The 27605-nt window shown below is 41.5% G+C and overlaps 1 protein-coding gene across 1 annotated transcript in view; it reads right to left on the reverse strand.

Annotated features, from left to right (window-relative positions):
* Positions 1-27605, reverse strand: part of EXD3 (exonuclease 3'-5' domain containing 3) — a 229345-nt gene that overhangs the window by 167110 nt on the left and 34630 nt on the right. Inside the window, exons 5-9 of the mRNA XM_010564648.1 lie at positions 19941-19994; positions 19254-19393; positions 18339-18439; positions 11154-11227; positions 8342-8380 (exon numbers count right to left, since the gene is read on the reverse strand). Coding sequence (XP_010562950.1) covers positions 8342-8380; positions 11154-11227; positions 18339-18439; positions 19254-19393; positions 19941-19994 — 408 coding nt within the window. The remainder of the gene's footprint in view (positions 1-8341; positions 8381-11153; positions 11228-18338; positions 18440-19253; positions 19394-19940; positions 19995-27605) is intronic.

Genomic DNA, 27605 nt, shown 5'->3' on the forward strand with positions numbered 1-27605 from the left:
ACTATCAATTGCAAATAGCCTGACCATCTTTGTGTGAGGCAGCTGATTTGCACAGGCCTTTAGAATCCAATATCTATCTGTGGAAGCACTCAAACAGGTACTGATCGATTACAGGGTTTCTAAATAACATGGGATGATTATTGAATGACCGGATAGTTTTACTGCTGGCTGGATAAGAACATAAGAGTGGATCTGTGCATGTGTGTGAACATGTACAAGGCTTAAGACTTTAGTAAAACTGGGCAAATGTAGCCCCCTACATCTGCACATCCCCAAGCACGCAGAAACTACCACAGAGCAAGAGTATTGCGTTTTCTCACGCCACAGAGCTGCAAATAAGAGTTGTCTCCCACTTGCAAACAGAATATGTGCAGACCCCTGTTGTTTTTTCTTTTTTAAAAAGTAGTTAATCTATGCTCTCCTTCTGTGCTAACACAGGAAGCAGGCAAGCTCCATGTCCCATCCTCTTCTTTGCCTTTCCCTGGACACGCCAATGTCAGTGCTCTTGATAGGGTTCCCTTTCTCTTGGAGCAAAAGGAACATGAGGATTTGCTTGTTTTAAGTACGCCTGTCCCCATTTTTACTTTGTGGTATACAATCCTATAGTTGTCGCAGTTTGGAGTCAGTAACAGCTATGATGGGAACTACTATATTAGACTCCTGATGTAGCTTTTAAGGACACTGTATGTTCCACATGTTCCTATAAGGTTTTGGATGATAGCCCTTCCTATATTGTCTCCTACTCCTAAGATGCTTCTCCCATTTGGCTGAATTAAACACACCACCAGGGCACATCAGTTCAGTCTAACGGCTTGCTCATGCTCTTAACTTTAATCTAATACTGACCTCTCAACCTACAGCCATAAGCCAATTAGCCTCTTTTTTTATACCATACCAAATCTCTTTCTGATGAAGTTGTGCTTTCAAATGAATGCATGCTAGTGACAGAAATGTAATTATACTGCTTAGCAGCAAGCTAGCCCTGTCTGCTTGCAGGGGGTTTAAGGTCAGAAAGCATCTCTAACATACTGAAACAATTTAAAGGAGATTTTTTTTTCCCAGTGTGTTCTCTCTGGTTTCCTTTCTTCACTTTCCAGTACTTAATATGTGTGCACATAAAGGCTATTTGGCCACAACTTTTAAAACTGAGGTCCTGAGCTTTCAAATTAGTTACTTGCCAATACCTCTCTGAAGCAGAAGACAGACACCCAGCTCCCTCCCATATGCTTCTGCAGAATCCCCAGAGCTTGGCCTTGTAGATCCACACTTAAGTAAATGTGAGCTGATTTTCCAAAGTTATTGAGCAAATACATCTTCCATCACTCCAGAGAAATTTTTGGCTGATTTTTAAAATGTTTTTGACATTGTTGACAATCTGGTAGATAGTACAGAAAACAATGGCAGTTTTTCTTAGCTTCTTTGTACCTACTGTAAAATTCCACCAGAATTCATTAGTATGTTTGTGCTTAACCACAACTTATTTATGAAGAAATGGCTGGATTTGTTATAAATAAAACTACCATAATTATCATTAGGCACAGCTCTCCAGGTCTTACAGAAGATAATCCTCTCTAAGCCATGCAGGAGGTACAGGGAGGTATTTACATTTAACTGCATATATCATCCTTTGATAGACTTTTCTTTAGATAGCAAGGCATGGAACACACTGCCTGGTTGGCTCTTCCCATGTATTTCTCCCACAACGGCTGTAGGTTTGTTAAATGAGAAGTTCCCATTTCTTTTAGACCAACAGTGCTAACTTCATTAGTACAGATGCATATTTTACTACTCTCTATCCAGAAAGCAGAATGTAACTGAAGAATTATGTTATGCTTTTCCTGAGACAGTCACAGATGTGCCTGGTTTTTTGCATCAGCCCTATCAGTAAGTCCTTTTGCTTTGCATCTCTGATGTTATTTCAGCTATCAATAAATACATGACACCATTTACAAACCGAACTGAAAAATAGAAGGAAATCTATACTTTGCCTGCTACTTTTATTGTCCAGTTTTTCCATGGTTTAATATTCCCTTAGGTACAATACACTTTTACATCATATTGTGGCTATATGTTCTCCCCAGAGACCTCCAACAGGAATAGTATATCTACAGAAAAAGGCATGGGGCAAAAGCAGAGGGATTGCGAAAACACTCCCACCACCACTGAGTTTCTGGTCAGTCCCTGAACAGGGGACAAAATGCAGGAAAAGGAATGAAAGGAGCAATGGGAGCAACAAGTGGGCACTGGGGGAAGAAAGACTGCCAGTTCTCAACTGATATAAAGCAAGTCCCTCAATCCTGCCTTCACAAGACAGATACGAGATCTTAAACCTGTCACTGGTCCAGGTCTAAATACCATCTATTTTGCAAAAGGGGAAAAGAAAAGAAAAGAGAAAAGAAAATAATCTCTTTTTTAAACAGCAGCTGTTAGGAAGCTGCTTAAGGTTGTGGAAAGTTAAATGCAATTCTTTTGCAGATAGCTTAACGGGGAAACTGCAGGCAAAATAGAGACAAGGAGTAGCTCCTGCATATTTATATACACACCCATACTCAGAGCGACCCGGGCTCAAGTGAGACAGCTCCTCAGCTCAAGCACCCTGTTGCAGCAACACTAGTAGAACCATGAAAATTTATTTCAGCTGATGATTCCTCCCTGAGACTTTTAAGGCCAGAAGGAACAAAAACAATCACCCACTGGTTCTAATTTCCTGCTAAAAAAGAGGCCATAAATACTAGCAAGGGACTCCACAAAACGGCTGGTTAAACTAGTTTTGGTTTCTACCTTCCAGGAAAACAGCCAGTCTAGATTTGATGTCTGAGTGATGAAATCCATTATATCCCTGAATAAACAGTTCACTGAAACACAGAGCGAAAGATAATTTGACATGCAGACTTATACCAAAAGACATGTCATTTATTAATCACCTCCTGAATATCATTCCCATTTGCATTGCACAGATTACTTAATTCCCTACAGATATTAAGTTCCTTACACTACAGGGATGTTGCTGTACTCAAAACAATCTTGAGTCAATTTAAAAGTTTGCCTAAACTCAGGAGTCCTAGGGAAGGACACTAGATGTGGATATTTGCAAAGCAGCCTTTTGACCTGTTGTCCCTATTAAAGATTCCCCAGAGCAGGATTACTGGCCAGGTGTTCTGGCCACAAAAACTTTTAAAAAATAATTGCATTCTTCCCTTTAAATTCCCCTTAAAAATTACCTCCTTGAGCATAACAGCTATTACATTTTATTCCAGAGGTATTTACATTTTAATTGAGGTCAAAATGGTCCTGTACAGAAAGAGCGTGTTAGGATCTTGGCATCAATCATTGAGGATGTTTGCAATTTAGAAATTAATCGGTTAAATAAATAAGATTACATCAACTCCTTCCTGTAGTGTAAGATAATTTATACCTATTAAGGACCAGGAATTGTCAAAGTTTTTCAAATGTATTACACATAAAGGAGGGTGCTTTACTTTTATGCCTTCTGTTTGCGCAGATTTCTGAATATTATCTGTGAAGTAGCAAAACAACCCTAGAATTTTAGTGGAACTGGAGTTATACATTTGTTACAAATTATTAGCATCTCACCACTGGTCACCCAGAGAACGAGCTGGCACAGTGTTTGATTTTCATGGTCAGAAATTTTAAAATAAATAAGTTATCTCATTGTCACAGCTGGAGAAGAAGAGGAGATTAGCTGCAGTCTCTCCCAGTGCTGAACATGGTGAACAGCTGGCTCCAGGGTTCATCTACTTCATTCTCATGCAAGAGCAGAGCAGACTAAATAGCTGCAAAACAGGGGCCTTAAAAAACACAAGGGCCACTTTTCTAGATGTTGCATCTCCGTACCCTTCTCTCAAGTCACGCATGCTAAAATGGAGGACAGAGTCGTTCCAACCATTAGCTGGCAAAAGGGCTGTCTGACAAGCCACAGCTCACGATGAGTGCCCAAAGAACAAGTAACATCTTTTCAAACACCAGTGCTTTTTCTGAGCATGAGTTTTAGAAGGGTTTAAGATTTTTACATTTGAGAAACTAAGGGAAAGTTCCCCCAATGCGAACACTAGCACAGAAAGTTTTTTGATTTAGGAACAAAAGGCCCTTTGGCTCAAGGCCAGTAAAAGTGGAAGTACCATTTCTACCACTTTGCTGTCCCAGACACCTTGCAAAACAGGTGATTATAACACTGACAGTCCTAAATAAACTATCTGGTTTTAACCCTGCCCAACACTGATTCTAGTTATTGTCCCAAATGAAGAGCTACATCACTGTGCACCATCACCCTTTTCTGCTCCATGGGAAAAGGAATTTCAGAGCAGGAAGTCCAAATGAACACACGTATGCTTCTTGGGCCAAAGTACCCTGAGATAACACTCTAAACCATAGCAACTGGTTAGCTCTGCTGCAGTCAAACTACTCCCTGCAAAAATACTCTGGATGTTAGAATCATCAAGCAAGTGTGTGCCTTCTGGACTCTAACAGTTCAGAAATACCCATAATACTCTGTCATTTCCCCTGCACAACTACACTAGCCTTTCCTTGTCAAGATGAGACTGTCTCCTGTGGGTGGCATCAGGGTCTCAGAGCTTCCCAGGCAGCTCTCTCCTCGCATAGATGGGCACAACTCCTGTGTGGAATGGATCAGACCTGGAGGGGTGCAGGTGACTCCACACAAAATGGCTGCTTTGGCACTAACCAACCAAGCTGAGTCTAGAAGGGCACAATTGCAAGATCACCCCCAAAACATCAGTGAGAACATGGCACACTAAAAGTGGTGCAGCAAAATACCTGACCCTCCTATTCCCAAGCCCTCTGTTAAACTAGGAGAATTTCAGGTCACCAAAATACAGGTGTCTGGTGCTATCTGAGATGTTCTCAGGCTCCAGCTGCCACCCAAGAAGGGACTGCTCCCCCATAGGTCCCATGTCATATTGCCAACCTCATGCAATTATCTCAGACACTGTCTGACATCTAAAACACTGGCAGACGTGACATTTGCAATCAGAGTTCCTTCCCTGCTATGCTCCTCAGATATTATTGTTCTATGTGTGTTCACTTTTTGAAAGCTTGGCAGATGATTGAAAAATGCCTTCCATGCTTTTTAGTCTCAAAGTGATTTTGTCCTGCAGAATTTCCAGGGAAACATCAGTATTCAACAAGCCCCTCTTGCTGCTGGCCAAGTGCTCTCTGCAGTCAGTCACTGGCAGGATGACCCTTCCTGAACACATCTGATCAGTGCTATGTATTGGCTGTTCTGTGGTTGCTCTACACAATTCTACCATCTTTATGCAGCTGATAAAGGCTATGAAGCATGCAAAAATGGAAGCAGAAGGGCACACAGCAAAGCAGACAATTGGCTCATGCCCTGTCTTTTTTTCCTGCCTATCTACCATCAATACCCTACACACCTTCTCCTCTGCTTGTGAAGACAGGCACTCTCCTGTGTGTTTCCATGCAGCTCAGAATCAGTTAGGCAAGCTAATGAATAGCAATGCAGCTGGCACTGTGCAAGAAGAGTACTCTTCCCCTCCTTCTGCCCTCCAGGTATCTCTGCTTGGAGAAGATGATACAAACTGTAGCTCTCCTCCTGGGCTCCCCAGGCTGCCAACAGGCAGTTGTGATGAGGGCAGTTTCCCTAGGGTATGAAGACATTTTGACCCCTTTGCTTTCCCTCCTGCCTCCTCTGCCTGCCTACGGCTGCCATCCCTGCCTGTGCAGCCACAGCCTGGACAGCAGATCAGCAGTGTGGGTGCTGGCAGGTGGAGGGGGCAAAACCAGTTTGCTACAGGGCTGGAAACAGGTTCTGTTGGTCCCACAATTAACTACCGAGTTTCTGCCTTTTGTAGGAGCAGTCAGGATCACACTTTCAATTCATCCCACAGGGCAGGAACAGGAAAACTCTGTACTTGTACTGCTCAGGGTGAAGAAAAAGAAATACCAGCCCAGAAATGTCTATCACCTGCCATACTGAATATGACATGGCTAACACTGCTTTCACCAGGGCTCTTGATATCTATATAATTTAAGTCTTTTGTTACAGCTGCAGCACAGAATTAAACAAAAATGGGCTTTAAACCCATGAATACTTTCAACCTTTTTGGACTTAAAATTGAAAAATTATCCAAAATTCTGACTAAGAGTTTGCCACTGTGGAGTCTTTTGGGAGTTTTGGTTCCCATTCCCCCAGGTGACCCAGAGGTCACACTGTATCCCACCCTCTGCTTCTGACCCAGTGCAATGTATCTTTAATATGACATCGCCAGACAGAGCTTGGGAGACACGAACTGTCTGTGAGCCTGAACTAAACATAGGAATGGGACATACAACACAAACAACAACTCTCTCCAGTTCCACAAGGAACCTAACAGATTTTTTTTTCAAAACCTGTCAGGTCATAGGTGAAGCTCTGAGTGGAAAGTTGAACCTTTCCCTCATGTAAAGCCCAATCTTTCAAAAACAGGAAAGTCCCAGACAACCTTAGTTTTCGCACTGAAAAACAAAACTTGCTCAGAGATTCCTCCTTTGTAACTCGTCTTTTGTTCAGTGCAGCTGCGCTGTAAGCAGTGTGAAGCAGAAGCCTACCTGCACATGTGATTATTTCAGTTTCCTCCATATGCATAGGTACAGATTCTGATCGCTTTGAAGTGGTGCCAAAGACAGTAATCTCTGATAGCACTAGGAGTCAGGACTGATAACAGGCAAGTTTAAGCACTACTCGTGTGATAATTACATAGTTGTCAAAAATATATAAGTTGGCAGCATGCAGAAAATACAATGTTTGGAATACATTGGGAAAGCAAAGATGACCTTCTGCCATAGTCCATCATACAATTGAGCTCCGAGTAGTTCCCTAGGGAGCTGTCTTACCAGGCACCAAACAAGCACTTTTCAGAGACCATCTATTCCCAAGCCGCCTGTCTTCAAAAGTGCTTGACACGATCTGCAACCATGTGTGTTAACTGGGAGGTTTTTTCCACTATCCACCATAGCATCAACAGAAACTCCTTCACTGCATACACCAAAGTAGTACATCCAGAAGCTGTGGTGAAGATGTCTGCTACAGTTTCATGGCTAATCCCATCTCTTGCTTGTGTCTTGCTGGTCTTGATCCACCAAGGCACCACCAGCACTTGTGCTGGCCTTTAAGCTTGTGAGAATCAAAGGGAACCCTGAAAAGATCTTTCAATGGATAACATCACCAAGATCAAGAGGCAAGACCCCTTCCTTTCCACACAGAGTCTGGCCTCTTGCATGGGTGTGACAAACTACACACAGAAGTTGAATATTCACTACTGAAAACACTCAGTAGGTTTAACAGTTGCCATGAAGTGCTGCTGGGCATTTTATCAATGATCTCTGTCTTAAAAAACACATCCTCATGCCTTTTGAATTGTTCTTTTTCCTGCTGACCCATGAAAGACAGAAGAAACATCTCATGTTTAAAATGCAGTCCTTTTGCTGGTGTGTACAGACAGTGCCTAAGATATCAAATGCATGAGATCATTAGTCATCAGACTGGGCTGTTACCACTCACAGGCCCACACTGACTATTCAAATGGATTTTCAAAGGAAGACTCTAGTTGATGGTCAGAAATCCTTACTGGCTGCAGAATTCAAACTGAGGACTTACAGAAAAGGAGCAAACACTCACCATGAGGTTGCAATTCCATAGGGATATCATGGACACTCACTATCACACAAACAATCAGTAATGGTTTGTCACCATGGAATTTCTTGATATTTCATTGTCACATATGTATTTATTGTAGTATCAGGCCAAAACATGGTTGCCTGAACTCTCCTGTTTATACACTAAGAAAAAAAAATACTGCTACCCTTCTTCCTGTGTTATTAAAATTACTTGTGTCCTACAGCACAAGACATAGAAGTCACAGTATCTAACAGTCACCGAATAAACCTGTTGAAAATGACCAGTTGAGTGTGCAGAGGGAATCTAACATTTATCCCGATTTACTCGCACACCTTGTTAGCTGCCTGAAGAGAACTCTCTTTCCCCTCCTCCTTGTAACTAATCAACATAAATATTTGTAGTGTTCACTTGCAAATAAGTGCATAAAAGAATGTACTTGATAATCTTATCTAAATGCTCCAGCCAAACTAGAGCATTTTTAAAGACGTAACAGGAATTAAAATATAAATTTTCTTCCTTGATCTTCCCTGCATATACAATTTTGCTATATGCTTACAAAGTTACCAGAAAGTGCAAAATTGTAATAGTAGGACTACAATATCCAGAGTTGGATATTCTGAACATCTTAAAATAATCTCCAAGCATATAACCCTGAGAAAATGAGAGAGGGAAATCCATACTTACCTGAACGTGATCTGTCCAATTCTCCTGAGTCATGGTTTTCTGAAAAGACAAAATTACTTTTGAGCCATCTTAGAAAAGGGAGCAAGCTGAAACTTAACACACCGTCTTACACACTGGCATCAACTGTGATTGAGGAATGCATTCTGGAGCACACGGGAAACCTCTGCTTCTCATATGTCACCAGCCGGCGCATGGCAGAAAACCACAGCTTAGATGAAGTAATTCAGACAACCGCTACACTACAGCACATAAGACAAAAAAATTCATATGCAATCAAAATACACAGGCAATGGCAGGCCCTTACTTAGCAGTAGTCCGCACTCTCATTATTAGCTGGAGCTGGGTCCTGGGCTCGTTTGCAGAAAACTAATCACCTTAACAACGTGCTGCAAAGCGCAGCAGCATTTCTGAATGCCTCAAAGCTCGCATGGTGCTCTTGCAATGACAGAGACATTGCTGAGCAAAGCTGAAACAGGCCGTGGCCTGGTGGAACGCATGGATCAACTGCTATTGCCTTTACCTCAGATTTGCAATATATCCATAGACTGTTCACCTCAACAGCTAGCACAGTGGAGAGCCATCCCCATAGGCTCCAGTAAAGGAAGTAATCTCAGGGATTATCTGCAAGGCTGAGCCTTCAGAACAGAAAAATACAACTTTTCTCAACAGCCAAGTCATGAAAAATCCTCTGGAATCATGAGGTCTGGGGAAGGAAACTGATAAGTTAACATACCCATTCCAATGTAGCTCAGAGCCAACCTTGGGGAGAAACTCGGGTTGGGACCTGCTCTCCACTCTGCCAAGAACACAGGCTGTGTAAGACTGATCAGCCACCGAGGCCTGAGCCTCACCCCCACTTCTGGCAGAGGTAACAATGATTACTAGTGCCACTTTTATGGAAAGGTACAAGAGCAAACAGGGAGTAAGAGCCTCAAAGAAAACATCTTTGAGATACACAAGCATGTAATTTAAATACTAGTGAGATGAAGGAGCCATTTAACCAGACCTCATACACAGCTGAGAATGGTAAACAGAGAACATCAAAGAGCTCTCAGAAGAAGGAACTGTGTCCAGAAACAGCTGCCAAATGTACCTTAATGGAAGTAACTGGCCAGCTTGGATACTTTAAATCAAGCAAATACTCCAAAACAAAGGAAGTGGAAGGCCAGAGAGAGCAGAACACCAGATCAAGAATCCATTCCACTCTGCTAAATAAATACACCTGGATAAATGCTTTTCTACTCCCTCACTACAGATGACCAAGCTCTCTAGAATGATGTCATCCAACATTAAAGCTTTGAGATACAGGACATTGAAATGCTTGATCCTCCCTCCTCTTCTGTCAGTGGATCTGGCAGGCAGCAAAGACAGATCAGAGCCTTCACTGATGGATCAGAAGGTCTTGGAAGCAGAACTGGCAGTACCAGAATGGCATCATCAGATCACCACCACTCAACCCTATCTTCACATTCAAAGTACTGGGGGGTGGGGGATCAGAAGAAACACATACATCTGCCTTCTTCTGTCAGAACATCAATGAATCCTCTTTTGAGCAACAGAACAGGCATTTCTGGAGGAGGTGTCTCATTTCCTGAAAACTGGCTCTCTGAAGACTGGATCAATAGTACCGTAGGAACATCTGAACAACCTGTTGGGCTCGCTTAAAACTCTGTTAAAAAAGCCTCTTGTATCTGGAAGAAGAAAGTCTTCTATGAACTGCAGATGAAACACCACTCTATGTTTGGCAAATACAGCTTGATAATTCAAAATTCAAGAAATGGAAACATTTCGCTACGATATGCAGTCTCTTGTGGTCCTTGCCCTTCACAGTCCAATTGATATACCTGGATACAAGAAGTGCAAGCTGTTTTTTCCAGAAAAGGCAGAACAAAAACTTACTCTCAGCTAGTATAATCTGTCTCCAGGCACAGGATAATGATGAATGCCAGACCATCAAGAGAAGCACCAAAACTGCCCCATTGACAAGAAGAGAAATGTGCTCCCCAATGCAGTGAGCTCAAGAGCATCCAAAGGGCAGTGACTTGGCTCAGTACACTCATGAGTGGGGAGCAGAAACCATAGTCAAGTAATTCTGCAGACAGTCAACCTCCAAGCTGCCTCCTAGAAACCTGCTCCTTAGAAAGAATTAATGGCATCTTCTAATTTCTACAAGCACTCAGTGCCAGGACAAGTACCAGCATATTTGGAAAGAGAATTTGGAGGCTGGACAAAAGTAAAGTTAGTTCAAAGAGTGGTTCAGGAGCTGAAAGTACTACCATTTTGCTCAGCAGTAACAAGGCTGTTAGCACAAAAAAGCTTCTGTGGCAGGTTTCGGCCATACCTATCACAGCCAGGCCACAAGTACCAAAGCAAAGTGCCTACAAAGAACTCAGCAATGCTGTATGCCTAAAACCTTGCGTTCTTAAAAAAAAAACAACCACCCCCCCCCCCCGCCCCCAACTCTTCAGCCAGTATGCTCCTGCTTATTTGAGAAGGCTGAGAGAAACTGAACGTATGGAGAGCACACCCTGACCTACTACATGCGTCTCAGATCACTGCTGAGGATGCTGAGGTGAACAAGCATCCAGTTCTAAGCATTCATGACACCCAATCATTAGAATATCAATGGACACACAAACTATTCACTCACAGAAAAAACAGGTCCAATGGCAGATCCAATGCATTTCTATGCACTAATAATCACAAGGAATACTTGCTCGTATACTATCAATACATTTCAATCATGTTATTAAAAATGTAAAATAAACAAAAAGCCTCATTCACACCCATGCCACACAATACAGAAACGTACCTCAACAAACCTCTTGTAAAAGAGGTAATTCAGAGTTCTCAAGTGCCGCTGATTTATGACATTAGGGCAGAGACCTAAAAGAAGGAAAAAGACATTTAAGTATACAACATAGCTGAACTTCCTTGAAGTTTTACTGTCTAGACATTACATTTTTCCTTCCCCAATTTCAAACTTGCTATGTTGAAGGCAGGATGCCATCACACTTGGAACAATGACGGACAGACACACACATTGTCAGCTTATCTAAACTATAAACTGTTATTTACACTTTCAACCATGGTTAGCAATGCTAATCTTCGGCTACTGATAACTCTCGTTCTACCACCCTTGAATGATAAGATCCACTTGTTGGTTCAATATGCTTCCCAGTCAATGACTTCATACCTTTAATTAGGTAGCATCCTCATACAGGCACCACCTCTAGTTTCTAGAGGCTGCATTCTTTTTGATTTAATTGGAACCTGTGCTGTTAATTCATTGAAGCAGTTTTGAACTTGTTACTCAGGATGTAAACTCGTGGCTAAAGTTTATCGGATAAAATATACATCCATGAAAGAAACTCCATATCCATACAAAGAGGGAGGCGACTATTTTTTTGCTGAGCTAGCAAGCAACAGTTGTTGTTATTATTTTTATTACTGTCATCTTCATTAGATATGCCTCATTACAACTGCAAAAAACAAGACCTTCACATAGCACCTTGTTTTGAAATCCAGTGCAATGAGAGATAAACGCAGAAGATAAAATACATTAACTAGGATTAGCATACGTATCTGTCAGTTCTTGCTAGATGCTGGTATGCATATACAGGGAGAGATTTAACCAAAGCCTTCACTGGGGTTTCAGTGGCTAAAACCATCTCGCTGGTAGTCAGAAGGAGCAGGACCAGCAATCAGAAATGGTAACAGAAAACGGTAAAGTGACAATTCTCTGCAGCCTCCTTTGAATCAGCATACATTGGGAGAAAACAGTGTTACCAACTCAAAAGGGCCTCAGAGCTTAGCACTCTCCATGCCCCACATATGGCATGCCCAATGACTGAAAACTAAGAGAATGAAGAAAGATGTCTAAATACCAGACTTGGCATCAGAGGGATATGAATTGCTGTACCACTGGTTACTGCAGCTTCTCAGAGTCTCTTGAAGCATCACTTCATAACTTGAACATTTCCATCTCAAACAGAAATGTTTAAAGCTGCTATTTTTAAGTTAATCTTCCACGGCGTGACAACATATCCTTGCCCTCAAAGGATCTGAGGAAATTATTGCAATTGTCCCGCAGGATGTTATCCCAGTAAATATGGTGAGCTTTCCTCCGGATATTATCCCAATATCCGTAGGAAAGATCAGCAGCTCATGGAAAGCAACACCCTTTAAAAAAGGTAAGATCAACATCAAAATTTAATAATATCACCACGTAACTTAAAGATTTCAAAGCACTTCAGAAATAAAAACAGCATGGCTGCTCTAGGTCACCAAAAAGATCCATTGAACATTTTCTGTGAGCTTCTAGAGGAAATGTCCAAAGCACAGGACTTTGCAGAACTGAGGGATTTTAAGTGCCCAGCTATCTGTGCAGAAAGTAGGACAGAGGAACACAGATGGACTGAAACATTTCTGAACGCACCAGTGACATTTTCTGTTCTGATAGAGCAAAGGAACTGGGCTTAGATCCAGTTTTCTATATTTTATTACAAAAAAGAGAGGACTAATCACAAACATGCGGATGAAAGGTAACTTAGTTAAATGAAGAGTTAAATTAAATGAAATGAACAGTTCAAAGCTCTAAGGAAAGGAAGAACAGCAAAATAAAACCAACAGAATGGACTTCAATAAACTCAGAGGACTGGCAGGTAAGATTTCACCTGAAAATAATTTATAAGGGGAAAAGGAGTTAAGAAGAAGTGGCAATGGAAAAACTGGCAGTGAAGTAAGAGACTAACTGCTAAATCGAAGCTTTTATTGATCTCAAACACAAGAAATTAGAAGAATGTGGAAACTGGATCACACACATACAAAAAGGACAGCACAAACACATAAAATCAGAAAGCCCAAAGTAAAATGTGAGATGCATCTACCAAAAGCAATAAAGGCAAAAGAAATTCCAGGTAGCCTTTTGGAGGTAAAACCCAAACAAACCCCAACAAAAGCCTAATGGCAAGACTAGAGAAACCCACAATATACACTTATTTCACTCATATAACATTGCTAAGATGTGTCTACTGGGGACATGGTGCAATTTATTTTTAAGTGTGGTACATGGCTACCACTCCCAGGTGATACGTGATGCCTCCTGCCCTAGGATGGGGACCCAATCCTCTCTTTTACACTGCACTGAAAGCCTGACTTCCATTCACAATGAGACTCCTTCACCCTGTTCTGGCAGAAGGTCCAGATAAAGCATACTTTGTTTGGGGACAAAGTAAAGGAGCCTTTTAAAAATAAAATCAAGGTACCTGAAATGCTAGAGGCTTTTACCCTGGTATTGCTAAGAATTGCCAGGGAATCTGATGAGAAGTGAGCTGTGCATTAATGTCTCAGTGTATTATGAGATTAGTCCCTAAGTGCGACTTAGTGGAGGGTAGGGCCGGACTCAAGAAAACCTCTTTTTGTGGTAGCCTGATGCATTAGTGTCTCTCATAAAATGCTCTGTGCCACTACAGATCAGGGTCAGCAGTCCTCAGAAAGGAAGGTGAAACAGCAGAAGCACCAGACTAGCCCCAAACCCCTGAGCTACCTACTAGCTTTGAAGCTGCCTGGAGCACTAGCTGACTGGAGAAGAATAGAGAGCATAGCACAAGGGGTTTGATCAATGCCTAAAGGAAAAAATGCTCCGGTGTGGTCTTTAGACACATATCTGGGTACGATGAATTCATGTGCAGAACTGCAAGGGTGATGTTAGTTTTTCCAATGAAAAGCTTGGAGCTGCTGGCCAGCTTGTCTTGGTCTAGAGCAGATCATATTCTACTGCCTGTACTTCAGTAGACAAAAATATAGCTGAGAAGGTAAGGGCCCAGAGAGGACCCTGGCATGTTCAATCCCCTTCTCCTTCAGCACCTTGACTCTGCGGCCACTGCAACCTCAGGAGTGGATGGCTCCTATCTTCTGACACCTAAGCCTAGAGGTTCTTCTCAGTCACAGTGCTATATAAAGATGTGCTGGTATTTAATATGAGAGCTAAAAAACTCTGAAGGAAAGTCAGCGTGGAATTAGGGGGGAAACAACCCTTGTAAAGCAAATGTAAAGGAAAGGAATAACCTTCTGCTCTGTTTTAATGAGGAAAAGGTAAAAACATTTGAAATTTCTTCCTTCCAAAGGCACTCCTGTAGAGTTATAACAGCCATTCCTCTCTCTCTAACACAGCATCTTTTGGAAGTGCCTTGTGTAGACTCCCGCGAGTCCCTGCTGGAGCTCTCCCTGGTGACTGCTCTGTGATGTGCTCGCCGATCTGGCAGACCTGATGAAGTCCGAGGACAGTTATGACTTACCTGAGCAGATGCCCAGACTGCTGAGCAGCCCTCGTCTGCCCCCTACTGCCCCAACACTGACGGAGTGATAACGCTTTATCTCGGAAATCAGTTCTGGGGCTTAATAAGGAAGATTCATACCAAATTGAAATTAAAGGTTAAACCAAAAGGATAACCTGGTGGTCAAACGTAGAGAAGCATTTCTCTTAGTTGTCCTGGTTTCAGCTGGGATGTAGTTAACTGTCTTCCTAGTAGCTGGTACGGTGCTATGTTTTGAGTTCAGTATGTGAAGAATGTTGATAACACTGATGTTTTCAGTTGTTGCTCAGTAGTGTTTAGACTAGAGTCAAGGATTTTTCAGCTTCTCATGCCCAGCCAGGGCACCTGACCCAAACTGGCCAACAGTGTATTCCATACCATGGGACGTCCCATCTAGTTTAGGAACTGGGAAGTGGGGGGCAGGGATTTCGTGGCTCAGGGACTTGCTGGGTGTCGGTCGGCGGGTGGTGAGCGATTGCCCTGCGCATCATTTGTACATTCCAATCCTTTTATTACTACTGTTGTCATTTTATTAGTGTTATCATTATCATTATTAGTTTCTTCTTTTCTGTTCTATTAAACCGTTCTTATCTCAACCCAGGAGTTTTACTTCTTTTCCTGATTTTCTCCCCCATCCCACTGGATGGGGGGGGAGTGAGTGAGCGGCTGCATGGTGCTTAGTTGCTGGCTGGGGTTAAACCACGACATTAGTTTATGCTAAAAAAACTTTTTAAAGACTATGGTAAAAACGTGTTCATAGCATTCAAAACTTAAGGTGCTCAGCTAATTTATTACACTGCTACAGGACAACAGCAACTGTTAACTGTACCTTCAACTACCATCTCTTTTCTACCTATTTTCTGCTTTATTGTCGTATAGGCACTAAGGCTCAATATATGAGGACAGTTATACTTTTCAAAGTGGTATCATTTCTACCTCATACCCAATGAATTTTCAATGAAAAATGCCACTGAACTCTCTGTGGTGTACTGGCTGTACAAAACCACAACAGAAAATACTCAACCATTTCAAACCTAGGTAGGGCCTGTTCCCTCATCTCTGAGAGCTGTGTTGACTGAAACTTGCATTTGTAAATCTAAGTCAATCTCACAGGGTCTCCAAAGAGTAATAAGTAACTAGCCCGCAAAAGCTACAGGCTTGTTAAACCAGAGCATACTGACCTATGTGCGAGAAAAGACTCTATAAAATTAAATTTCCTCAATCACATACCATTTCTGACCAACTTCTTCCTTCCCCAATAAAGCTAATTAAATGGAATCCACACACAGTTTATTGGGACACTTTTGGGACTCGCAGAAAATCTTCCACTTACCATGCAGTGTTTTGTGTGTTAACAGGAATACTGGAATACAGTTCAGAAAAAGAAAGGACTAATCTAAGATGATGGTGCTTTTTTTTTGCTTGAGGTCCCACATCTTTTTTATATTGGGCCACCTCCTTTCTGGCTCTGAAATTTAAGACTGGCAGTTTCAAGGAGTGTTTCAAATCTCAATGGCTGATCAACACCTAAGTTTTGCTTAGCAGTCAGTGAATTTACTGTGAGTGGGTACGAGTGAGCTTGGGTACTGAAATATGAAAGTAGATTTGGAACTGCAAGAACTGAGTCATATACAAGTTTGCCTTCTCATACCAAGAAACCCTGTCCTCCTCCAGCCTTTCTCACCAAAAGCCACTTCCCTCTTCTGCTGCTGCTCTCAGCCTCTTTCAGCGAGTAGGAGTCATGAGTGAAGAGGAGATAGAAAGCAGCAGAAGACTGCGGCATCAAACAAGCCCACAATCAGGTTAGGTAACAAGAAGTGTGAGTTTTACCTCACTGCTAGCTTTTGGTGGAACTGCTCAGAACAAGAGAAATGAGGGGTTTTTAAATCTGTATGTTTTACCTAGCCTGCTTCCTTTTTGTATGCTCTTTCCTAACAGTCAGATTTACTTCCACTAAAGAATGGAGAAAGAACACCCAGAAATTCAGAGGAAGGGAGGGGAAAGAGGTGGGAGGAAAAGGAAAGCCATGTTATTCCAGCTGCCACCATTTCCCAATTCAGTTCAAGCAGGACCAGCACTAAGGCAGAATTTCCTCTGTAGGCATTCATCCCCTTCCAGAGCATTTCAAAGGAGACTAAGACGGCCACAAGTTTAAGTTTAGCAAAGTGTGAAGTCCTCCTCTGAATTACATGTGGTATTATGAAAAAAATAAACATCTACTTTCATCTATTGGACTATGAGAGTCATCCAGCACCGGTTTTAGCCGCCCCAAATCTGGCATCTTGTCTAAATCAGTAGCCCACATTCCCCCTCACATCAACAGAGGTGGACAGCCCTCTCTAGCAAGTGACTTATCTTGCACTGTAGACACTGCAGTTTGCACAGGATAGATCACTCTCTGGAAGCACAGGCAGGAATGGGATCTGCATCTACCTCAAAGAACCTCCTCATGAGTGAATGTGTTGTGGAGGACCAGCAAGATTTGGCCATTATTATCAGCAGCTACAACATCTGAAACGCCATCACGAGGCTGAGGGACACTACCACCCCACAGAGAGCACCTGAGATCAACAGCTACATGCTCCTCTCCTAGATTTTTTTTTTTTCAATTTCTCAGGATTTTGCATATGAACAGTTATATCATTTCACCTCTACAGTTAATATCATACCCTTGGTGGATATTTCGTAAGAAAAAGGGAACAACTCAATTCTCTTTACAGATCATAAAAGCCAACCTTGCAAAGGAAGAAAAATTATTGAAGACTAGTAAACTCCTGGGAAGGTTTTAGATTTTAAATAAATCACCCCCTATATGTCTCAGCTTTCACACCAATGTGCTAAGTTTATGTTTACTTATCCTCCAATGAGGGTTTGTAAGGATTATCTTACTAACTTTTGAATACCAGTCTGAAGATGTGAAGATTAATATGCAATATAGTGTTGCTGCCAGATGTAATAAGCCCACAATTTGTGGTTAGAAAACACTTTTCAGTCCAAGAAAAGAGAATTGCATATCTAGGGCTGATGATGAAAAGCTTTGCAGGTTAAAACACAATGGTGCACCTAAAGGTCTCTGACACAAGGTCCCAAAGAGAAGAAAAAAAGATCAACAGTCCCCGCTAACAACCAAAGCAAAATAAAGTAGATTTTGTTAGATAACTGGTAGTGAAGCAGATCTATTCAGTGATGTAAAATGTGTTACTTCTCTCAGAAGGCTGTAAGAGCCTTAAAATTCCCTACCACCAACCCTAGTTTATGCAAAGAATACAAAGGACTATGAGGCTCCTGCTTCCCAAGGGTTATCTCTTCCCAGCTGACGGACCCATAACTCAAGAAAACAGATCCCCAAATGAATAATGACTTGCCTCTTATGTGAGTGGAATGGAGTCATAACTCAAAGCTGACCATCATGTGTTTACATAGAGCCATTCTGAGGTCAAGATTTATTTCATATCATGGAAGAAGCAGTCTATCAGTCACAAGCACTGCATTCTTTGACAGCACAAAGTGATAATTCCCATAACTTACCAGCCTTGTTTTTCAATATTATTAATTAAACCCTTAAACTGCCCGTGATAAATTACAGGACAGATTCCTTGCTGAACATGGAAGAAGACAAATTGACTTCATCTGTTCTTTATTGGTGAGATAACTCTACAATATGTTGCAATATCACATACCTGGATCCACGTTAAATCGGTCTAGGAGCCTGAAGACCAGCTTGCTTAGCATTTTGCGGTTAAATTTATCTGGTTTGTACCTGGACAGGCCTTGATATTGTCTGTAAGCAAATAAACAAAATCAGAAAGAAACATCTGTGGAATCACCTTAAGTATGTTTCCCAAATAGTAGATATTTAGTACAGGTATTAGGGTTTGCTAGGTGTTAGTAAGAACAGTCCACTACCTTTTCCAAGTTACAGCAAAAAGCCAACAATACAACCACACAAATATCCCAGTCAATGACTGAAGCGAGTCCAGAGGCTTATTTTAAAGAAAGAGAAAGCAAGCAATTCCCTCTCGTCTTTTTTCAGAACTAAGACTGCAACTACTGCATCTACCCTGCGAGTTTGACTGTACTGTTGGCTTTGTAACTGACAGAAGCTATTCTAGTGAGAAGCAATTTATAAATTAAAACACACACGACCATTTCATGAGCACATGAAGGTTAACCACTTGCATCTCTTGTTTTTCTGCCACTTCATCACAGTATTATCTTCCTGCAAAACCTGTACAACCGATACTGAAACTCACCCTTGTCTGCAGCAAAGCACGAGAGTCTGATTGCTACAATGTCCTGGAGGAAGCTTTGATATTGTTATATTGCTAAGATCTACTGCACAGGTTTCATTTTGCACTGCTCTCTCCTGGCAGGAACTGAGCATCTGTCAATAGGAATGATAACTCTGTCTTATGGGCTGAGGTGTTTGAGAAGACTCTGGCACAGATACCAGAATTTCCCCTTTCTCTGCTGAAAAGTAAATACATTGCACTCCATTACACTGAGAAATGATCTTAGATAGACAACCAGAGAACATACTGTCCTCTGACAGCAAGTTGGCCCCAGATGTTTAGAAAGTCAACAAGCATTTCTACCTTGTGACGTCTCTGATATTAAAACCAGGTTCACACCATGTGTCCAGAATCTGCAAGAGCTTGCTCTGGAGCTCAGGATATTCTCCCACATAATCTTCCACCAAGTTAGTTTTATCTTGGAGCAGTAGTGGCGTACACATCTAGAAGAAGAAATTACATTTAAAGCACTGTGTCCTGCCTTTGATCACCATGTTCCGCAGACTGAGCACTGCAGCACACAGAAGGCACGGAGGAGGTCCATGACATTGCAGACTGAAACCTGGCAGAGGGCTGTCCCATTCCCTGCTGCTCAGACATGGCGCACAAGTCACAAACACCCTGCTTAATCGACCAGTGCTGCCTAAAAGAGTGATGTGACATTTTTAACACAAATATTAGCAAAGCTTCAAAATAGCAGAAGCACTAAACTCCATCATAGTGATAACCATTTGTCAAGAACACAGCTAGAATTTTTTGTAACGTGGCTGCAGCTAGAAAAATAGACCAGTAAGCTGCAATGGGGTTTAACAAAATACATTCTGTCACTTCCCTAGATGTAAAGGTACATCAGCAATGCAGTGGTTACTTCTTGGGAACAAAAAAAAAGCCTCAAGTGAAAGGCAGCACAACTTGGAGGGCCTTGATGGATCTCCTGCTTAACAAAAGGTGGATCTGATGACAGAGAAGCCTGCAGAGGAAATGACTCACCTTCTCCACATCTTGATCTGGCTGTAATTTTAGCTTAATACTCAGTATGGCTGCCTAGAAAATACAAAAAAAGCTGTGTATTTAGGAGAAAAACACCACAGTGGATAAATGGGCATTATTCCAAAGCGAAGTATATATGCTATTATCCAAATTTTTAATGTGTTAATTATTTCTGTTAAATTTTCAAGTATAAATCATATAAACATTTGGCCACATACATTCCGCTTAGAAATGTGCAAAACCACTCTTGGTAGAGTTGCATATTCTGAGCAGCAGCATACCCTGGAGCAAAAATTAAAGATCAAGTTGTCTGGCAGAAAGAAAGAAAGAAAACTGCTTGGCCAAAATCAGCTAAGATGGATATTTTCTACTGATATAATTGTAAAAAACACCTGACCCACCACACCTTTCTGAGTTAACTTTATCCATCTTGCTGTGCCTTTTAAATTTTGTAAAATGGTTGCATTTTGTGAAAGAAACTTAAGATTTAAAAGACCCTGAAATCAAGAGGTCTTAGTTTTTATAATTTCTGCGTAGCTCCACACATTCAGAAAGATGGTAAGAACTGTATTTTTCCTTTTTGTGATATCTACAAATCTTTGATAAGCCGAGACCTGCCACGTTCCCAAATTAACTCTAAATCAGTACTTCTGCAGATGAGGAAACTCTGCTATAGTGAACGGCAGCAACTCAGACTGTGAGCAGAACTGGTTCAGCCACTGCCTATCCTGTCCCAGTCTGATGATTACAGAAATGTATTAAGATCTAACTGTGCATTACTTGAGAGGCATATAAACTAATTAGGATTTTAAGAAGTTAATGGTGTCTAATTTCTGTAGTGTGTGAGAATACTTGGATCTCAAATACAGAGTAACCATATAATGGCTTTCTTTAATATAGTGTATTGTTCCAGTAAATAGAGTAATAAGAGCATAGAGCCTTCTAGAGCATTTATGTGTTAGTACTGACGTTCCTGTGAGCTAGGTAACAAGGATGTTTTACATGAAGTGTCCTTCGAATTCAACTTTCCAAAGTTAGGCCATACTTTCCAAAACAGTTGTAAACACTGTTTGAAAACATGTCTGACCCTACTGCAGCATGCATGTAATGCTAAGCAACAGCAAGAGAGAGTATGTAATCAACTGAGTTCACAAATGCCTAGTTATTCAGATGAGGACACAGTGTGTTAGGGCTTAGAGGAAAAGCTCTTATCTTCAACAGGTTTCTCTGCTGTTTGTGATTGATTTTGCTTTGTGAGAAGATCATGAAAATGATGGATTTGTTTGTCAAAATAGTTGCATTTTAAAACTGTGTTATTTGTTAGAATGTGTAAACAAATGTAATACAGTAAAAAATGTGCATTCCCCCCAAGCAAATGCAAACCTCAACATTATACTTCACATGCGTGAAACTTTATAGCAAAATTTAACTAGAAAAATAACCTAAGTGGGGGTTGGAGCACACCTTGAAACACATTTTCTGTGATCTCTCCTAGCATTCAAATGACACCTCAACTTAACTCATCACTGGAAGCACATGTTCTGCAAACCCAGCCAAGCAACACAGACAAAACCTAACAGCTCACCCGAGCATTGCTCACAGCAGAAGCTGTGGGTTACATTACCTTCTGGGAAATTCGTGCATGTATTTCATCCACTGCATCAAAGACTGAGTGTACAAAAGCAGACTACCAACACACACCATGTAAGTTCAATTGTTCAATCTTACTGCCCAGAAAGAACAGAAATACCCAGTTATCAGTGGAAAAATATTTTTTTTCTGTTTGTTTTGATTTGGGTTTTGGTTTGAGGGCGGGGGGTGTTGGTGTGGCAGGGGGTGTTGTTTGTTTTTTTAACACAAAATGAACACTGTGTCACTGACAGTCCAGGCTTCATCCCAAAAAGAGAAATCAACAGAAGAGCTTTAAGTGACAAAAGCAGGAACTAACATTAATGCACTGACTGTATGCTATAAACCAGATATTGAATAGAAAGGCACATTATCATTTCTGAGCCCAGCTAAATCTTCAATCAAATCACTCTCTTACTCCAGTCTTTACAACTATTCCACCTGTTTAGAGACTAATATGCTACTCTGCTCCACAAGCATCAAGTACTTTTTCTCTCAAATTATCAGATTAACATCACAAAGTTCAAACTGAGTAATTATTCTCAACTTGTATACAAGCTGAAGGTTGCTACTTCTGTTTTGTACTTGAAGAAGGGTTTTGGGTCTTCAAAGCTTTGGCAGCTAGTTTTATTTTCCTCCCAGGTATCTCAGTTTGCTGAATTAAAAAAAAAAAAAAGAAAAAAGAAAAAAAAGACTTGCAACTCTCAAAATCTTGTTTCACCATTTGATCTCATTAGTAACTTTTATTGAACAAGTAATCCGTTAGTTTTAACATGCAAGCATACAATGGTTTCCCTAATAGCTTTTTAATGTTCACATGCATGTTCAGATTAACCTAATTGCAGAACTGTTATCTAAATGGCATAGTTTTATCTCCATCTCTATTAACCGTACAGGTGACTTAATCGGATGAACAAGTGCCTTGTCAGGTTAGGTTTTCCTCTTTTACTGGATGTGTCCTCTTTTACCCTGTACCAAAGGGTGTAGAGCAAGCAATATTCATTTAGCCAAAGTGTGGAGAGACATCGCCTTCCAACGCCAGCTGTGGCAGACCCAGCTCACACCATCACTGCTGTAGGTCAGAGGAACTTGAAGCAAATCACGCAAGCTGGCTTTTAACATCATTTTAACATCACCCAGCTAAAGTAGGTGATGGAGCAGTCAAACAAATTGTGCTGCTGACAGAAACTTCCCACAGCAGGGAACACCGTCCCCAGCAGGGCAGCAGCCTTGTCCATGCACAAAGCTAAACGTGGAAGGACACACATGACCTGGATCCTAGGAAAAAACAAGCAGGCTGGATTGCAGGGTGTAGTTACATGGGCTGGCTGGCTGAATAGCGAGGACAACCGAGATAAAATCAGCGTGTTTACAATAGGAATAATAAGAGAAGAGATATGAGTAACTGTAATAAAGATGAAAGTGTTTGGCAGCTGTATCTGTGGTCTCAACTTAGAGCTATTTTAAGATTTTGTTTTGTTGTTATCATGTTTTGAATTGTTTCACTCCACAAACAAGTTTTGTGTAAAACGACCCTATTTTTAACAGTCTGTTTATAGATAAGATCTCCAGAAAAGCAACACCTCATTCGCAGACTCATTTTGTAGTTAGAAAACAAACACTTTAATTAGGCAGACAGCATGCTGTAACTGAAATGGTGAGAATCCCCCTCCCCACCCAAGAAACACGCATTTCACCACACACGGTGCTGCACTCCCAAGCTGTGCGGGAAGACTAGCCAGGGTAGCTGGAAGCTAACTATCATGTTAATCCAACTCCAGATCCTCAGACTCGGGTTGGATCAGCAGGGTGACAAAAAACCTAAGCAGCAGATACCTCCCCCACTTCACCAGCTGATCCATAACAGCAAAAAACCTAGCTACGACGCAGGAATGGGGAAAAGCTCTGGTGAATGCTGAGATATTGTCAGCTTATCAGGGTCTACTCACCCTCCCTCAAGCTATAAAGAGAACATGTTATAGTCTTGACTGGTGGTACAAGTAGCCCTTTCGCAAAAATACATTTCATACATAAGAGATTTTCTAGCATGTAATCTAGTAACAGCAAAGAATTAGCATTATTAGCATAATTGATACACATAAAAGTGTTTAACCTATACTAAAACCCTCCTGCCCCAGATCATAACAGAAATATGGAAAAGCGTGGTCCCTCTCTTGCCTTGCATGCCCAGGTACGTAATAAAGCCACTGCTTAGTACAGGAGAAAAGGCGATGACCCACTGCCTGATTCAAATCCCATCAAAGTTTGTGAGTCTTCTCATTGTCCTCAGGGAGCTTTGGGTCATTGATTTAATTATGGTGAAAGCGAAAATCATATTTGGACATTTTGTAATAGTGTTGTTTCCCAAGGATAAACATCCAAAAATATAGCAAAGGAAGGTTGGATGAGGATGGGGAAGAATTCAAAGCTGGGCAATGCTATATTAAATTATATCTAAAATGCATGTAGGTGCATTGACCATAGGATGGGGGAAGTTACCCAAACTTGACACATTCATGCCAAGTCACAAGCATCAGACCACTCTTCTAGTCATTGCAATTGCAACATCAAGAGTATGGGAAAATGGGGAGTGTTCTGAAGTGAACACACAACCCCAGAGCACCCTGCACCAATACCTGATCTTCTCTAATTGTTTTGAATGCAATTGGCTCTGTCTCATCTAAAAATGACTATTCTTTCCATATACAGTATGAAGTGCAGGAAGCCACACAAGATCTTATCTGCAAGGGCATGTGCACTTGGGTGGTGTCTACACTGACAATTTAGGCAATTTTCCCACGGTGGGGTTAGCACCAGAGGAATAACCTTTTGCTAGTAGCACTGCTTGGAGTGATGATGCAGGACAGACACAAATGGTTTCTGATGACTCCTGCATTACTTAGCTCTGCTGCAAGCAAGTTGGGACAACACAAAAGTAAATATGCTTGTGCCTGACTTAGTGTAGTATTTCTGAACCAATGGTGAAGGAATTTCTGAAAACCCATAGAATAGACCAAACAACAGAATGAGACTTTGCAGATGAGGATCCAATGTCAACACTAAGAAAATCACAGTGATCAAAGCCTGGATACATAATAATGGTAGAAATAATTGAGTAAAAGGCACACCACTTATTAATCATCAGGAACATCTGTTTTGTGTTTTGGAATCACTCATTTCAAACTTGTGGCTAATCAGTTTTGCTCAAACTCTTAGAGTACACCACTGCATAGTGTATGACATCAGGTTAGATGTTTAATTACTTCCTGCTGAAAGAGCATACAATATACACAGCTGTCTTCGGGAAGATCTTCAGAAATGAGAAAAACATGAGATTTCCCAGGTCCACTTTCAAGAGAGCATAAACATATTTTACAAGGAGTGAGACTGTCAAAATGAAGTAGTCACAGGTTACTCATATCTAAAGAATTTGAGGTAGAGAAGTAAAAGTCAAGGTTGCAGTATGTGTGTGCACAGGTAAAGGGAAGAGGGAACTGAAACAAACACTTCCGTGATTTGTTTTCCTTACGTCACTCAAAGCAGTTTTAAACCTGGTTTAACTGGTCAGTACATCCTCACAAATGAGTGATCCTCTGGAGCGCTGCCCAAGTTTCCTGTGCACACAGGCCACCCACCTTCACCAGATCCTCCAGATCCAGACTTCCTGTATGGCTAGATCTGCTGCACATTTGCACCTCTTCTCCAAGAGCCCGCTTGCTTGACGAGAGCCCAGAAATCCTGGCAGAATACTACCATCTGAATTATTATTTCCCAGCAATACTCAAGCTCCTTCCCAACCACTTCACCAGACAGATGTCCATAGCAGAGGCAGCTGCAGAAGACATGGTGTTTGGGAGCAAGCAGCAGAGTGGCATGAATCTTGCAGGCAACGTGCCATTAAAGCTGTCCTTTAGCGGTAGATTAAGTTAATAGGAAAAAAAGGTTGAGACTGACATCATCATCTTTACATGAGAAACATCCCCTGCCACATTTTCCTTGTTTTTCTTATCAATTATTATTTTTAATTTGAAAGAAACAAGGGAATTCAAATGCACACACTTTAAAATACAGTAAGAGTTGAACAAGGCTTTGTAATTAAAGTGGTGAATGGGGGAAAGAAGCAATATCAGAGACATTTTCATTGTCCTGAGAACAACTCAAAAAAGTCAGAGTGAAGAATCCAAAATCTGAATATCCATTGATGTGGTCAATCAATCTTAACAGTGATCTGTATTGACAGATTTGCAAAAATACACCATGTGTACTCAAGCACCATGTATGAAGTAGGACTACAAACAATAACATCCCCGAATCGGTGTTCAAAACGTCACTACACTGAAAATCAAAGGTCATGTAGGTGATTGAACTATGCTTTTCTACACCTTAGCATATTTGTATTCCTTTAAGTTTGGTCAACCACCCTTTCTACCAAATTATCAAATTACTTCTGGAGTAGTATGTATTGCTGACAAAAACTTTGAATTCTGTGTCCCCAGAGCTTTTTCTCTGGGTACTCCAACTTATTTTATGACAAATTTTATCAACTGAATTTTAATAGATAATCCACATTATCTTAATTGAAAGAGCAAATATTAACTGAATTTAACATATAGAATAAACTTTCATTATTTGTAGAAATTAACGGATGAAACTTTAGCAGAAAAAATATACTCTACTTTTATAAATAGATAAATCTGGGTGGACAACAATAAAAAAAACCTGTTAAAAATTAAATACTCCCTGTCCCACTAATAGCTTAGTCCAATAGTCTTGTCTAAGAACCAAACTGATGAAGGGGAGAAAAATGCTGCTAGTCACCAATACAGAGAAGTTGGAGTGGGAGCTCTCTCAGGCCCAAGAATATTTCTGGTTGTCAGAGGCTAAAAAGATTATTTATTGTTTCCTTCCTAAACCCAGCTCCACTGCCACCTGTTCAGAATTTACTATAAAGCTGTTAAACAAGACGAGAACTTTGATGCTGACTGTGAAAACAAGTTTCACTGTATCTGACCCGAGCAGCACTCACTACTGATCCAGAAGCAAAGGAATTTGATTTTTTTCTTTAAGCACAGCTATCTTTTTACCTTTATAAGCTGTTTAAAAAAATGTAAATAAAATAACTCAGTGGACAATAGAGGGCATTCATCCCACAGAAAGACAGCCGCCACCCTTAGACATGAAATATCGCAGCACATTAAGTCATGAGACCCCGCTAATCAAAGCTGACAGGGCCCTGAATGTGATTTCTGCTGAGACTTAGCGATATCATGGGGCACTGAAGCATGCAGAGCCTGCCAGACTGCCCCTGTTCATGTGACAATGGCTTTTATTCCCGAAAGGGGCCTGCGAGTGACAAGAGTCCCCTTTGTCTTTAGGCTCCTGCATTCGCAGTGCAAGAGAGGTTCATTCAACCAGCCCCAGACACTCTTTGAAAGGCTGAAGTGTAACATAAGATGACCATGAAACACTAGCTTGCCTTCTGCCTATCCCTCATTCTTCTCAAGCACAGCCTGGCCTATTCAGGGCCTCTCACAGACTCGCTCGCACTGCATTACCCCCGGTCTGCTGAATCCCCGCATTGTCCCGGCCCCACCGGCAGCCATCGCCCTTCCCACAAAGCCGTCCACCCGGCAGCCCGACCAGGCTCCGGCACGGCCCGACAGCCTGGGTCAAGGACCGCGTGGAGCCACGGCCTGCAGCTTCAGAGGGTGTCTGGGAAGGGGACAAAGCCGCTGCATCTCACCTGAAACTACCTGAGCGGGAACGTGAAACCCTTCTGCCTCTTCATGCCATGTGGGCCATGAAAAGCAGACCCGGGAGCCCCCTGCACAGCTCCAGAGCGCTCTGCACGGCCCCATGCTGCCATACTCCTCCAGCAGCTGTGATCTCCATTCACAAAAGAACGGATAAAAACCCCAAACAGGCCAGACACCTCAAAAACCCACTTACATGTCCCTGCTTTTTCCTTTAACTCTCACAGTATCAGCTTGTTTCTCTGCATCATGGGAGCACTAGTGCCATCCGCTGGCCAGCGCT

This window comes from Haliaeetus leucocephalus, unplaced genomic scaffold (assembly GCF_000737465.1).
Source record: "Haliaeetus leucocephalus isolate CR32 unplaced genomic scaffold, Haliaeetus_leucocephalus-4.0 Scaffold183, whole genome shotgun sequence".
NCBI lineage: Eukaryota > Metazoa > Chordata > Aves > Accipitriformes > Accipitridae > Haliaeetus > Haliaeetus leucocephalus.